Here is a 14964-nt window from a genome sequence, read left to right on the forward strand (position 1 = left end):
GATTAGCTACAAATTGGGGGCCCTTAAATGAAGGGGCTGATTCGAGGTAGAATTGAATCAGCCCCGATTTGGTGCAAATGGATTCCTCTTTACCAATATAACTTTGAGCTAGTCGAGTTGGCTCAGTTTGAACTAGAATCAGGTCCGGCTTGGCTGGGCCTACACTGAGTGGGCCAGCTCAAATCGAGTTTGGATTTGAGCCAAACAGGCAAATCTGGTTTTTTGCACACTCATACTTGTTTCACCCACAGGGAACAATGGGAAAATCAAATCACCCCATTGTTCCCTATGGGTAGGTGCTAGGGACACCAAAGTGGTTTGGGTGGTATGGCATGATAAGTGCTAACTACCACCCAACCCACAAAAGATATGGGCAAAAAAATAAAAACCCCTAAAACCCCCTTAGGATCATATGGGTTTTTGGGGTGGGGGAGGGAGTCTTTTTTTAATTGCCCACTTGCCTGTTTCTTTTGTGGGTTGAGTGGTAGGTAGCAACCATCATGCCCAACCCACTTTGGTGCCCCTAGGACCTACCCATGGGCAATAATGGGGTGCTCTGAGCTTCCCATTGTTCCCTATGGGCAAATCATGATTTGGGGGGGGTAATTTTCTATTTGATTCATCGAACTGACCGGAAACAGCTGTCTGATTCAACAAACTGATTCAAATCTTTTGCAGTTCGATTTGAGGTTGAATCGAATTTAAGATATAGATTTGTGCACACCTGTAGTCCTTACTTCATTTCATGTTCCATCATGAAATATATCAACTTCCTATAGTCTCCCATTTTGTATTCAACTCAGGCAAACCTAACCTAACCTATATTATTTGAAAAACAAAGCATAATAATATTAGATAGTGCAAAACAAATCTCAGACAAGCCAACAGACCTTAACCACCACACCTCTCACGTAGACAGACAAGTGTAGGTTTTCCAAAAGGCATTGTTATTTGAGGAGGCCAAGACTACAAATGGCTCTGACTTCCCCGACCCTGACAGGCCTGCAAGGAAATTCCTTATTCCTCAATGGGCTGTCAGTCTTTTCAATTAAGTATGTTGAAACCTCTCCTGCAGTTACATTAACTGGACAGAAATAGCCTAAGAAATTTATTACACATCCTAGTTGTAGAACAACAAGCACCACATATGCCTCACTCACACTCCCAATTTCCCCTCCAATTTCCCCACTGCCATCATCAATTACTTCCTGCCACAACTCAGCTGCATTTCAGCTGTCTACAACATTTTGTTGACCCCCAAAGCAAGGCCTCTAAATGACTTATGACAGGGCAGGGGCCTAACTAGGGGAGAGGGGGGCCTGTGTTCGCCCCTCTCCCTGGCAGCCCCTTTGAGTGAGGGAGATAATGAATAAAATAGGGAGGGCTGGAGATTGGGGGCCCTCAGGAGTTGGGTGGCCCGGGTTCTTTGAACCCATCCACTCAATTATAGCTATACTCCTATCCTGAGATGGAAGAGAGGAGGCCTTACCAGGATGAGAAGTGTTACCGGGCCCTTCTGTGTCATCTTTCCCCATTCTTACCATAGTATGGCCATGTAGAAGCAGCAATCCCCAAAAGCTTCGCTTTATTCATATTTCCCTGTCACTGAAGCCTCTGTCACAGGGCCAGCGCCAGGGTTGGCATCACTGGGCCTGCCAAGAGCCCAAGACCATCAGAAGGATCTACTGCTGATTCTTGAGACCACCTCACAGCCTTTTGTGGTGGTGGTGGTGATGGTGGCAGAGTGACTCTCTCAGGGCCCACCCTGGCAGGAACGGGCCCATAGAGAGCAATTGCTGAGGGCCTCCTGAAACCTGAAGCTGACCCTACTTTACTTTACTTTAAATGCTTTAAGACAAAGGAAGCAGAGCACTGCGATTGCCAAACGGCTGCCAGGTCCCCTGAGGTTCAGACCCTGAAACAAGGGTAGCTCAGGGGGTGATACTGGAAGGATGTGGGGCCAAGGTTTAGGGATATTTGGCAGGGGTAGAGTTAGAAATGTTGTGATAGGAAATGTTGTGATAGAGTTAGAAATGTTGTGATAGGAGTATTGGCTCCTTCTCCTCATCCACATGGTGGATGAGGAGAAGATGGTGGATGAGGAGAAGGATGAGGAGCATGGTGGATGAGGAGAAGGAGCCAATAGAAAATGTTCAAGCCAAGGTGCTTTATACCACCCTTGTAAATTTTAGAATGGTACACAGAGGGGAAATGCTTGACTAACAAGCAGAAGGTTGCTGGTTTGAATCCCCACTGGTATGTTTCCCAGACTATGGGAAAGACCTATATCGGGCAGCAGCTGAAAGGCATCATCTCATACTGTGCGGGAGGATGCAAAGTTCAACGCCTCCTGTATTCTACCAAAAGAAAACCACAGCGCTCTGTGAGCTCCAGGAGTCGAAATTGACTTGATAGTACACTTTACCTTTACAGCAGAACCATAGGGATGGGCCCAAAGGAAAATAGTCTACCCCTTTGCTGAGAAGATGGATGCATCTTGACATGCATATAAATTATTAGTAGTATTCCACTTTTCAACAAATATTTTCAAAGGAGTTTACATGGCAAAAAGAATGAGAAATGCATACACATGATGCCATATGCCAGTAGACAATTCCTTCCATCCCCCCTTAACTGCCTGATGGGAAACTAAATGTTGTTGAACTGAAGCTGCTCTTTAATAAGTGGGAAACAATAATATTTTAAGTTTAACACAAGGTCAGTTCACCAATACTTCTGGCTTTAGAAGCCAATGCTTGGTAGCCTGCAGCGGAGTATGTGGGTACGCATACAAAAGCAAGAGAAGGGCCTTCATGGAGTCACCCTCAGAAGCTGATCCTTGGGGCAGGGGGGGACCAGCGGGGAGCGACCAAAACACAAGCGTGTCCTTATTTTTTAATCTTTGAAATGATGGAGGGTATCTAATAGGTTGCCAGTCAAGCTGCAGTTAGAGGGGGAAACCAACCACATTTTCCATGCTGAATCTGAACAAAACCAAGCTACGCAGAATGAAATACCCTTTATTACTGCTCTCACAAAGCACACATTTTCAAAACTTCACATACTATCAAATGTGAAGATAATTGATTTTGTTAAGTGACATTTTCCGAGCAGCTGCGGCTGCAGGCTGCTGTTACTTCCAGTTCTCAAGACTAACAACAGGAGAATGTATTCAAGTTTCATAACCATGACATCAGGGATTCAGACATGAACACACACAAAAAACCAAAACTGAACTCCCCCCGCCTTGAACAAGAACACAATTGGAACCATTATTTGAAAGTCTCAGTTGAACCTCATCAAAGCAAAAAAAAAAAAAAGGTTACTAGTTTCAGGTTACTGGTTTAGAACCATGATTCAAACAACAACAAATATAATGATGTAGCAACACATAATAGCAAACCAATATCTGGGAAGTTTTTTATACATTTGGGATTTGTCCAATGTAGAATCCAAGGGAAAGAGTTGTGGTATGCAAGGACAAGGCAGTGGAGTGGAATCAGAAATATTAATAGCTTAATGAAATAGATATTATGTACAGGTAGGCAAGTGCAGACCACCTTCAGTGCTCTTGCTGCTGGCTGTTTGTTAGCCCCGCCTCTACTCCAAGACTGGAATACAAGTAACTAAAGCCCCATTGAAAAGCTGGCCTGGGTGACCAGAGGAGGAGGAAACCGGTATCTGTCAGCTCCCTCTATAACTGAGGCGCTTGCAGGTAGTTTCAGTAAAACACTGGCTGGGGAGGAGAGGGGTAAGCCTCACGCTCCCAGCAAGTAAGCATTACATTTACCAGCTGAGTACGGAAGGGGGCAAGGGTGTGCCATGGCTGAGGGCAAAGTGGTGCCTTGGTGCCCCCCCAGACCCTGGCAGCTGGGGGACGGTCATCCTCCCTTGCTCAATAGTCCCTACGCCTCTGCAGGACGACTCTTGTGGGCAAGCTGGTTGGGAGTTGGTTTTTAACAATATTCCTAAACCAGTCTCCCTAATCGCTGCTAACTCAGCAAAGAGGCACCTTTTAAAGCGACTTTTCTCTTATATTTAGCAGGGGGAGAACCAACCATCATGTATTTATCTATGTAAACTGTTTTGAAAACCTTTTTGTTGAAAAGCGAGATATAAATAGTAAATAATTAATTAATAAATAATAAATTGTCTTGCCCATCAGTTTTGCAGATCATTAATAGCTATTGCTTTGTTTTTAGTACAAATGTAGTGAGTTCTGCTCGTGAGTGTTGCTTAAGTTGTTAGAGTATAAAATACATGATTCTCTTGTCAAGCATGAAGAGTGGAGGGGTGTATAACTGAACATATGTCTCTTTAAAATACTTGGAAGTGGTGACTTGATCTTTTCCTGATCCCTGCTTCCAAGCCTTTTTTTAAATATGCATGCCATGCAGCCAGCACTGAAGAGAGGTAGAGCACACATTTGGCATGTCAAAGGTCCTAGACTCAGTTCCTAGCATCTCAAATTAAGGGGTCTTGCAACAGGTCTTAGAGGCTGCTGCCAGTCACAGAAAGCAATAATGAAGGAAAGAGGTCAGTGGTCTGACTTGAAACAAGTCCTGTGTTTGTTACACACACACCCTAAAATCTGATGAATGCCTGGGTATGCATGTCAAAAATAAAATGGCAAGTGAATTTTGGCCGTGGGAGCAGCTTACGTAATCTAATTGTTGCGGGGTGGGGGAACGACACATTGACTAATCACAGCTTGCCACTGAGAAGGTGCAGCCTCCCCCACAGTGAACGCCAAGTATCTTATTCAGTCCTTGCCAAATAAATTATGCAGCCCAAGGGAGGGTGGGTAAGGTGCTAAGTGAAGGCCTGTTTCCTACCCTGAAACTTGATCAGCTCTAATTAGTGTGCCCAAATAAAAAATTTATAGAGGAAGAGACAAGGCCCCTTTGTAGTTATTGTTTTAGCTGAAAAAACACGGGAGGCAAGGCTGCAATCTTCTAGTTATCTTTGCTAGAGTAATCCCACTGAAGTGAAATAATTTACTCTGGGCTGCGGCTAGCACATGGCAGCCTGAAAATTGTTATTGTTTGCCAGGAGACAGCTTAACTGGAAGCTATCGCACTATGCCTCAACTAGAAACTATAGTATATGAAGGAAATTTCACTTTTCTTTAATAGAATGAAAGGTGGAGAGGCAATTACAGTTGGCAAGTCAGATGTATCCCAAACCTTAGATTTCTGAGTCAAGGCCTGGTGATGCCACAAAACTATCAATTCTTGAAAAATTAGCTGGGGGATGGCGGGGACTGGTACTGGCACAAGACCCAGAAATAGACCCAAAATGGCCCAAGATTAACTTTTGCTGTCTGCCCACCTGGAAAAAAAAGCTATAGAAAAAGGATAAATTTTTGGCAAACGGGCAACCCGAGACCCAACAGATCTACAGGTAGGAGAATGAAGCGGTGGAGTTCTGAGGTGGTACAGTGGACTGACTGTACCATTTCAGAGTGGAAGTGTCAAGTCACATTTGAAAATTCTCTCCTATGTATTTTTTTTAAAAAAATCTCCTTGCATATAGTAAACAAAAGCATCATGGAATATATAATTTTAGCATATAAGGACATAGGAAGCTACGATATACTGAGTCAGACCATTGGTCCATCTAGCTCAGTATTGTCTACACAGACTGGCAGCGGCTTCTCCAAGGTTGCAGGCAGGAATCTCTCTCAGCCTTATCTTGGAGATGCCAGGGATGGAACTTAGAGTCTAGATGCTCTTCCCAGAGTGGTTCATACTTCTAGTCTCTCTTTCATATGCAACCAGGGCAGACCCGGTTTAGCTAAGGGGATAAGTCATGCTTGCTACCACAAGACCAGCTCTCCTCCCATCCTTCGCACTGATGTGCTAATATTTTTATTTCCTGGTCTTGTTCTGTTATTTACATTGGGGAGCATCCAAAACTGGTATTCCCTAGGGCCAGTGAAATGTTACAGTCCAGAATATGGTTATTCAAAGCTTATTCTGAATTTTCTGAATCCGAATCACCCCTGAATCCGAATCACATTTTGTAGCCAAATTTTCCGAATCCGAATTGATTTGGCTTAAAAAAGGGTCCCATGGCAAAAAGAGTAGGGGGGTGGTAGTGCCCAATGGGTGGAAGCTACCACCCGAATTTCTAAAGGAATTAGGCAAAGGAATGATATTTTGTGATTTTTTAAAGTTTGTGTCTTTACAATTTCCTCCATATTAAAAAAGGGCCTGAGGCCAAATGAGTGGGCCTGGGTGGTAGTGACCAATGGGTGGAAGCTACCACCCAAATTTCAAAAGAATTGGGCAAAGAGCTGATTTTTGAGTGAATTTCTGAAGTTTACACATCTTTACGAATTTTCCCATAGGGAATAATAGGGATTCCAGCAAATGTATTGCTTCACATCGAGGGGAAAGGGGCGGCCCAGAATGGAGTGTCATGGGTGCTAGTGCCCAATGAGGGCAAGGAAGCTACCAGAATTATTTCAAAGGAACTGGGCAAAGGGCTGATTTTTTGTGATTTGTTGAAGTTTACACATCTTTAAAATTTCTCCCATAGGGAATAATGGAGGTTTAAGCAGCCCAATAACTCCACTTGGGAGGCACTGGAGAGGCCCAGAGCGAGTGGTGGTGTAGTGCGCACAGGGTGCCAACCACCCCCATACCCACGAGCCCATGGGGTACTGGGTTTTGTTGTTTCTGAGGTGTTCAGTGTAGATTCTCTTGTAGCATATGAGATTTTCAGTGAAAAACAAGAATCCACTCTCATATGCTACCAGAGAATCTACACTCAGAACACCTCAGAAACAACAGAACCCAGCACCCCATGGGTTAGCAACCCATGGTGGTGGTTGGCACCCTATGTGCACTACACGACCACTTGCCCTGGGCCACCCCAGTGCCCCCCAAGTGGAGTTACTGGGCTTCTGAAACCTCCATTATTCCCTATGGGGGAAAAATCTTAAAGACGCGTAAACTTCAACAAATCACAAAAAAATCAGCCCTTTGCCCAATTCCTTTGAAATTATTCCAGTAGCTTCCTTGCCCCCATTGGGCACTACCACCCACCACACTCCACTCTGGGCCACCCCTTTCCCCCTGAAGTGAATAGCAATAGCAATAGCACTTACATTTATATACCACTCTACAGCCGGAGCTCTCTAAGCGGTTTACAATGATTTTAGCATATTGCCCCCAACATTCTGGGTACTCATTTTACTGACCTCGGAAGGATGGAAGGCTGAGTCAACCTTGAGCCCCTGGTCAGGATCGAACTTGTAACCTTCTGGTTACAGGGCGGCAGTTTTACCATTGCGCCACCAGGGGCTCTCTGAAGCGATACATTTGCTGAAACCTCCATTATTCCCTATGGGAAAAACCTCAAAGACGCGTAACAAATCACAAATAATCAGCCCTTTACCCAGTTCATTTGGAATCTGGGTGGTGGCAGCCTGGCAGGTACCCATTGGAGCACTACCACCCAACCCACTCTTCTGCCCATGAATCCATTACCAGGCTGGCATGCAGTAGCGATAGCAGGCTGGGCTCAGGCAACAAGGCATGCATAGGCAATGGCATGGCATTATGGCAACTTGAGGCATGCAGTGCTGCAAACTAGTGTTCTCTCTCCCTCTCTCTCTCTCTCTCTCTCTCCAATGAGGTAGAAAGGCAGAATGGCATGACTACTAACTTGCTGAATGAATTGAAAACTCCTCCTTTAACTCCGCCCCCTTGCCCCTTCTTCGACCCTTCACCTGGCCAATGTGGGGTCAGTAAAGAGTGGCAAGAGGCAAAAGAGCCAATGGGGAACAAGAAGGGAATCATCAGCAGGTCAGCCCATGATTTAGGTCACCAACTGGAAGGCTGGAAGGGAGGGAAATTCAAAGAGATGTCAAACACAAAATGGAGACTGACTCAGAGATCGCCACAAAATGGAGGTCCAAAACAACAAAACGTTTTGTAGCCAAAGCAGGGACGTTTCATTTTGTATACAAAACTTTCAGATCTGGAAAATAGGTGTTTCGTTTTGTCTACAAAACACTCGAAACGGACTGTTTCAGGTACAAAACATTTTGTATTCGAAATGTTTCGCACATCCCTTGCCCATCAAATACTTCCCCTTGCCCCCATCTCCCCTTACTTGCTCTTCTGACCTCTAAAGGTAAAGTGTGCCTTCGAGTCGGTGTCGACTCCTGGTGACCACAGAGCCCTGTAGTTGTCTTTGCTAGAATACAGGAGGGGTTTACCATTGCCATCTCCCACACAGTGTGAGATGATCCCTTTCAGGATCTTCCTATATTGCTGCTGCCCAAAATAGGTGTTTACCATAGTCTGGGAAACATACCAGCGGGGATTCAAACCAGCAACCTCTTGCTCCCTAGGCAAGTTATTTACCTGCTGCGCCATTAGGTGGGGGGATGTCACTGAGCAGAACACAGGCTATAAGACACGGCTCAAGCCACTTCCTCCCACTGCCACTCCTGCTCCTCATCCCACTCGACCTTTTTCGAAAGTCAGCAGCTGGGGAATAGAGTAGCAGCAAGCAGCAGTTCCAAACACATCCTGCCACACTGAAAGCCTTCTGCCTTTTGAAGAAGCAGGGTGGGATGAGTAGGAGGGGGCAGGACAAAAGCAGTGTTCCCTCTAAGGCAGGCCTGCTCAACTTTGCCCCCCACCAGCTGTTATTGGACTACAACTTCCATAATGCCCAGCCACAGTGGCCAATAGCCAGGGGTTATGGGATTTGTAGGCCAACATCTGCAGGAGGGCCAAAGTTGACCAGCCCTGTACACATACACAATTTTGGATGTCCACTCAGTTGATTCTAGACCCCGCTCAGGAAGGCCCCATTCTGAACGTACGTGCGCAGATGACTGCCTTGATACAGCCACCCAGAACAAAACATTCTGAACGCAGATGAAAAAAATGAAAGAGATCCCTGGACAAGAGTGATGGAGGACTGTGGAGGTGGATCAGTGAAGGCAGCTGCCGCGCAATCTGCCATTTGCACCAATCCACTGCCTCAGGTGGCGGCCTCACTAGCGGGCTAACATGACCATATGCGGAATTGCAACCAGTGAGAATCCTTTTAGATGGATTTCAGTTTCCTTGCCCTTTCTAATAAGAGATTTGAAAGCCGTAGGAACGAAGCCAGCTATGGTATAGCTGGCATTCCTTCAGCACTTGGCACCAAAAATGTCTGCTCAGCTGACACTTTTGTCCAATGGATCCTTCCCCCTTGAGGTCTTGTGCCACCCTAGCAACTGTGGAAACAGCCACCGAAACATGAAGATTAAAATACCCCCCTGAAGACAGTGCAATGAGACAGGAAGGAGTTTTGTAACCTCTAACAACTATAATTATCCAAACACAAAATGAGAGCAAGAACTCCTGAAAGAGCCCCCCGCCCAAGAATGTCATGAGGCAGCTATAGCATGAATCCATGTGTCAAAGGCCTGCTGTTAATTCAGCAGCTGCTATGAACACCAGAGTATATTTAGCCCGGTGGCCTGTTTGGCTGCTAAGAGACAGCTAAGAGACCCCTGTGGGTGTCTCTCTGAAGACTTCCCTCCGAGGACCGATTTAATATGCAGTTGTCATACACGATGGACATATTATAGATACTGCTACTTTTTAAATGTTATGCAACCACTGTCTGATTTTTTAAAGAATGTCATGTGAATGTGCAGCTTACATGTTCAGATATAGATATACATACACGACATGTGTTTGTGTGCATACATGCATGTGCACATGAAGAAGAGTTTTACATCTTTTTTACAAAGACCATGGCTCAGATCTAAACTTACCACGATGCTTGCAGAAGCTCCTTCTGTGAATGGAAGGAGAATTGTGCTTATGAAAGGGATCCTTCTGCAAGCAGACCATTTCTTCCATTCACAGAAAGAGCTTTCATGAGCACAGTGGATCCAAATATAAATGTGGATCCAACCTCATCCCCCACCCCAGTTATATATATTTTTCTTTCTTTTTCTTAAGATTGGTCTTATTAAAAATAGAAACAAACAAACATAAGAGATGGCCCACATAATACATATGCACCAGCAACCCACCCAATAGAAGAAGAAGAAAACATCATAAGTTACTAGAACAAGCAAACACATATAGCAAGAGATGGGGGAAAAGAAAAGGCTGAGTACAGAAGAAAAAAACTGAAATTGGAGAGGAGAGCTGGTCTTGTGGTAGCAAGCATAAATGGTCCCCTTTGCTAAGCAGGGTCACCCTGGTTTGTATTCGAATGGGAGACTACATGTGTGAGCGCTGTAAGATATTCCCCTTAGGGGATGAGGCTGCTCTGGGGCAAGCACCTGCATGTTTGCATGCAGAAAGTTCCAGGTTCCCTCCCTGGCAGCTTCAAGAGAGGTCCCTGAGCGAGGCTCCTGCCTGCAACCTTGGAGAAGCCGCTGCCTGTCTTGGTAGACATTACTGAGCTAGGTGGACCATGGATCTGACTCTGTATAAGGCCGAGCATGACTGTGACCTGCACTGGGCAGCCAAGTGTTTTGGAGACAGAGAGGGGAGTGGGCCCCCAAATCCTCTTTAGTGGATTTGGTCTGACTCAGGAAAAGGCAGTTGCCTTTGTTTCCTAAATAGGAAGGAGGAGGAAAGGGCATACAGGAAAGAGGTAACAGAGAGGTGCAGCAGAAGAAGAACTGAAGTAACACATGGAGTCTCTGGTACAAGAGGGGGGAAAGGGGAAAGGTTTCATATAGATGCAAAAGTATCAGGATGCCCCAGCAATGATAAGTGATCTTTTTCTTAGCAAAAAGATCCAGAATACCTTCAGCTGACAGATCCAGGGGAGAAACATGGGACTTCCAAGACTGCAAGATCGTGGGCACCAAAGCAACTCTATGAAGCTCTTCTCACGATCGGTGAGAAGAGCTTCTTCCGGGTCTGTGGGAGAGAGAGAGCTTAGCCTGCTCTCCTCGCAGACAATCAAAAGCCAGCCCTGGGTGGCCGGAGCTGGCAGGGGCTGCAGGGATCGGGGGCATCCCGAGAAGAGCGCACGGGGCATCCTGGAGAAACTGCTTGCAGTCTCCTGGTCGGGGGTCTACTCGTGTATCACCACGTGCCACAGTGACACACGAGCAACCCAATGAGGTTAATGGAGTGCTTTCTCCGTTAACCTCATTTAAAGGGAGGGTGTTTTAGGCAGGCTAGCCGCCTTGGGAGCACTGGGTTCGCCTGCGAGCCCAGTGGTTCCCACAATCCCTGGAAAGCGGACTAAGCTCCTTTTGCCCACTTTCCAGGGATTGTGGGAATAGCCTCTATGAATCTAAAGCACCTCATGTTCAGGAACAACTAAAGTTCTAAAGAACAGGTCTATATCTCAGGATTAAAGTCTTCAAAGTAAGGCTCAGCAAACGCAACAAAGAAAGATTGTCCCTAGCTCCCAAATACTACTAAGAGTACAAAGAATACTGCTAAGAGGGTACACCCACCCACAAACAAGACCAGCTCACTGCCTTTCACCACTTAAGGTGAACAGCAACAAGCCACCCTTGCCTCTGTATGTCTGAAGTAGCCATTAGCTCAGCAAATGTCTGTTTCAAATATATTCTTTTCAAACCTCTGTATTTTCTCACTATGAAAACCTAGGGTGTTGTTTGATACCTGAACACTCCAGTCATTCGAATAGGATTCAGTTTCTGCCTAAAAATATGAAGAAAGCAAAATCTGCTGAGGAATACATTATTTTGCTTTAAACCCGCATTTAATAGAACACCCATCCCAACCGCCTCTTTTCCATTCCATGATACTTAAGGCACTTTAGCCCTGTGGCATAGGGAACACTGCCCATACTGACTGGTGAGGAACCCCCAAGCCATTGGCCATGGGACCAGTGTTCCCTCTAACAGGGATTCCCAGATGTTGTTCACTACAACTCCCAGCAACCTCAGCTGTAATGACCTTTGGCTGGGGAGTCTGAGGGTTGTCGTCAACAACATCTGGGAATCCCTGTTAGAGGGAACACTGCATGGAACCTCTCCAGGTTGCAGAAGGGTCTGTGGAATTGGGCCATCTCTAGCTTTTCCAGGACAAGACTAGCTTGTGGAGGCTCCCTATGATGAATCAATATTGTCTGTTGTTTTAGTTTATGCCAGCTGATTAACTGTCTTTTTAATCTGCCTTTCCATGCGCCCCGCCCCCTCCAGATGTGCCAGGGAATCCTGGCATAATCTAAAGGAAAAAAGGAGAGTTATTAAATTAATGTCCCTATTAATGAATAGGTGAATATCTCCTCTTCCCCTCTCTCCCCAAAAGAAGTGAAGGAGAACAGTGCTGAGGTCTCTAAGACACTGGCTGCACCCACTCTTCAGAGCCCAGCCAGGGAAAGAGAATATCCCCTAAAGGAAGCAGAAGACTCTTCTCTGAAGAGGGGAAGGTTCTTCGCTGAAGCTTGTCAAATGGTGGTGGGACATTTCTGGCAGCTAAGCTCCCCTTTTCTGCTTGTCTGGTGCTGCTACCGCAGCTCCAACTGACTTCTTGGCATCTCTCTCCTCCCCCAAGAGAAACTGGAGGAGACAAATGCTGCACGGTAGGCTAGAGTGCTGGTCTCATCCCCAACACAGCACTCTTTGGCGAAGAGAGACAGGCGAGCAGACAAAGCTGGTGCAGGAGCAGGCTGCAGGCTCCAAGCACATCTGGGAGATAAGTGGAGATGCAGGCTGCAGTACTGGACCCCTGGAAAAGTGTGGGGTCTTGGGTGGAGCCCCCTGCCCCTTGAGACAACAATGCTGTTGAACATTCTAGAGCACTCTCCCAATTCACCTTGAGCCCTGCCTGGCCAGACCTGCTGGATCTCCCTTGGCCCTGAGTACACCCTAAGAGATACTTTCGCCTGCAGCATGGATTGCAGGGGAAGACAGGGAGTTCGAGGGCATGTCTGAAGTCCCACAATGCAGAAAATTTACTAAACCTAAGCAGGTCTAGGTTTGATCAATGAACATAAGAACAATCCTGCTGTATCAGGCCCAAGGACCATCTAGTCTACATCCTGTTTCACACATTGGCTCACCAGATGCCTCTGGGAAGCCCACAGGCAAGAGGTTAGAGCATGGCCTCTCTCCTGCTGCTGCTCCCCTGCAACTGGTATTGAGAGGCATCTTGTCTCTGAGGCTGGAGGTGGCCTATAGCCCTCAAACTAGTAGCCACTGATAGACTTGTCCTCCATGAATTTATCTAAGCCCTTCTTAAAACCATCCAGGCCGGTGGCTGTCACCACATCTTATGGCAGATAATTCCATATGTTAATTATGTGTTGTGTGGAAAAGTACTTCCTTTTGTCAGTCCTAAATTTCTTGGCAATCAGTTTCATGGGATGGCCCCTAGTTCTAGTGTTATGCGAGACTGGAGCTTACCATCATTGTGAAATTTATTATTTATTTTAGTGTGACAATACTCACGATTTGTCTCTTCTGCAGGCCCGCCTCTGAGGGCTGCTTTGTCTTCGTCGAGGGGACAGGGACTTCCCTCGTGAACGCTGCTTGACTGGAGAATGGGCACTTGCGGGTTTCAAAATCTGAAAAGGAAATGAGTTTCTTACAAAACGTTTTCATTTATACATATGGTTTAAATAAGAGCTATATATGCCTTTTACAATGAGTGAAATAAATCATGAAATATTTGCATTTTACAAAATTCTGTATTGATTTAATGTGACTGAAGGTTTGCTCAGCCGTTTCTTATAGACAGAATAAAGGGCAATTGGTGAGCTTTTTTTGAATATATCCATTCCCCTTAAAAAAAATAAATAAATTTGCCCATGTTCAGTATTTCACAGAATAGCAGTTAGTGGGGAGCAACAGTGGAAGATGACTATTCAAGTTCAGCATAGGGGCTTCCCAGAGGCAATTTATTGGCTCCTCAGGGAAGCAGGATGCAGGACTAAAGGGACCTTTGGTTTGATCCAGCTCTGCTCAGGGCAGACGTCAGGGGCCAGCCAACTCACAAGCCAAGGGCTAAAAGCCACAAAAGGGCCCAGAGCTGACCTCTGGCTGGTGAAAAAAGTTGACGGCTGCCAGTGCAGCTGCTGAGTTCCTCCTGTTCCACCCAACCTCCTGTGGGGATTCACCTTAGAGGCATGGTGGCTCCGAGCATTCTTTGGTAGCAGCACTGGTTAGCCAACCTCTTCATGCAGCAGCAGAGGCATTGCATTACACATCAAAAAAGATGCCGGCTGCCAGTACAACTCCTCCCACTTTCTGCGGAGGGAGCTCACAAGGGTACTTGGCTGAGGGGCCCCCACAAACCTGGCACTGGCGCCTCTGGTGTTCTTACATTGCCTTTGCACCTGTTTTATCCTGGTCGCCAGGAGTCGACACCAACTTGGCAGCACAACCTTTCCTTTTTCCTTCTCTATGATATGTACATAAAGGACACCGGCCGACATCCTAACAAAACACATGTGCAAGCAGCACAAGTGCTCACATCGGGTGGGAGGAATTTTTGCAGATCTCCCCTTCCCTCTGAAGTGCTCTCTGCCACCTGAAAATAACTCCAAGGGCTGTGTGACTCTCAGGGACATAGTTTTGGGTTGGCAAAGAGCATTTCAGATGGAAGGGGAGATCGGCAAACATCCCCCCACCCGCCTGGCACGCCACTGTACTTATGCTTTCTTTGCTGCATGTACACTTCATTATTCAGGATATCAGGCATCATTTCCAAGTGATTTATCCTGGTGTTCTTCTACCAGATTGCACAGCAATCATCACTACCCATATTTGCTTGGAAATAAATCTTGCCAAGTTCAGTCATGGGACTTGCTATCTAGGAAGTGTGCACAGGACTGTACCCTGAGGAATGAAACACAGGCCCCCTTAGAGTGTGTTCATTATTTTAAAACTCCCCCTTTAGCATCTCTGAAAGGAAAGCCTCCATCCATAAGCGGGAAGCAGCCACATGAATGGCCGCTTCCCCCACCCCTTTGCATGTGAAGGGGAATCCTCACCGGATT

General features: G+C 46.2%; 1 protein-coding gene across 7 annotated transcripts in view; it reads right to left on the reverse strand.

Annotated features, from left to right (window-relative positions):
* The window catches only part of VASH2 (vasohibin 2), a 76671-nt gene that overhangs the window by 4447 nt on the left and 57260 nt on the right, over positions 1 to 14964 (reverse strand). For 3 of the 7 annotated variants that reach the window (XM_053309811.1, XM_053309837.1, XM_053309851.1), the window contains 2 exons: positions 13415 to 13530; positions 11622 to 11660 (listed from right to left, as the gene is read on the reverse strand). In XM_053309811.1, coding sequence (XP_053165786.1) covers positions 11622 to 11660; positions 13415 to 13530 — 155 coding nt within the window. Of the gene's footprint in view, positions 1 to 11621; positions 11661 to 13410; positions 13531 to 14964 lie in introns of those variants that run through there. The other 4 variants (XM_053309820.1, XM_053309847.1, XR_008319522.1 and 1 more) reach the window with 2 other exon arrangements.

This window comes from Hemicordylus capensis, chromosome 1 (genome assembly GCF_027244095.1).
Source record: "Hemicordylus capensis ecotype Gifberg chromosome 1, rHemCap1.1.pri, whole genome shotgun sequence".
NCBI lineage: Eukaryota > Metazoa > Chordata > Lepidosauria > Squamata > Cordylidae > Hemicordylus > Hemicordylus capensis.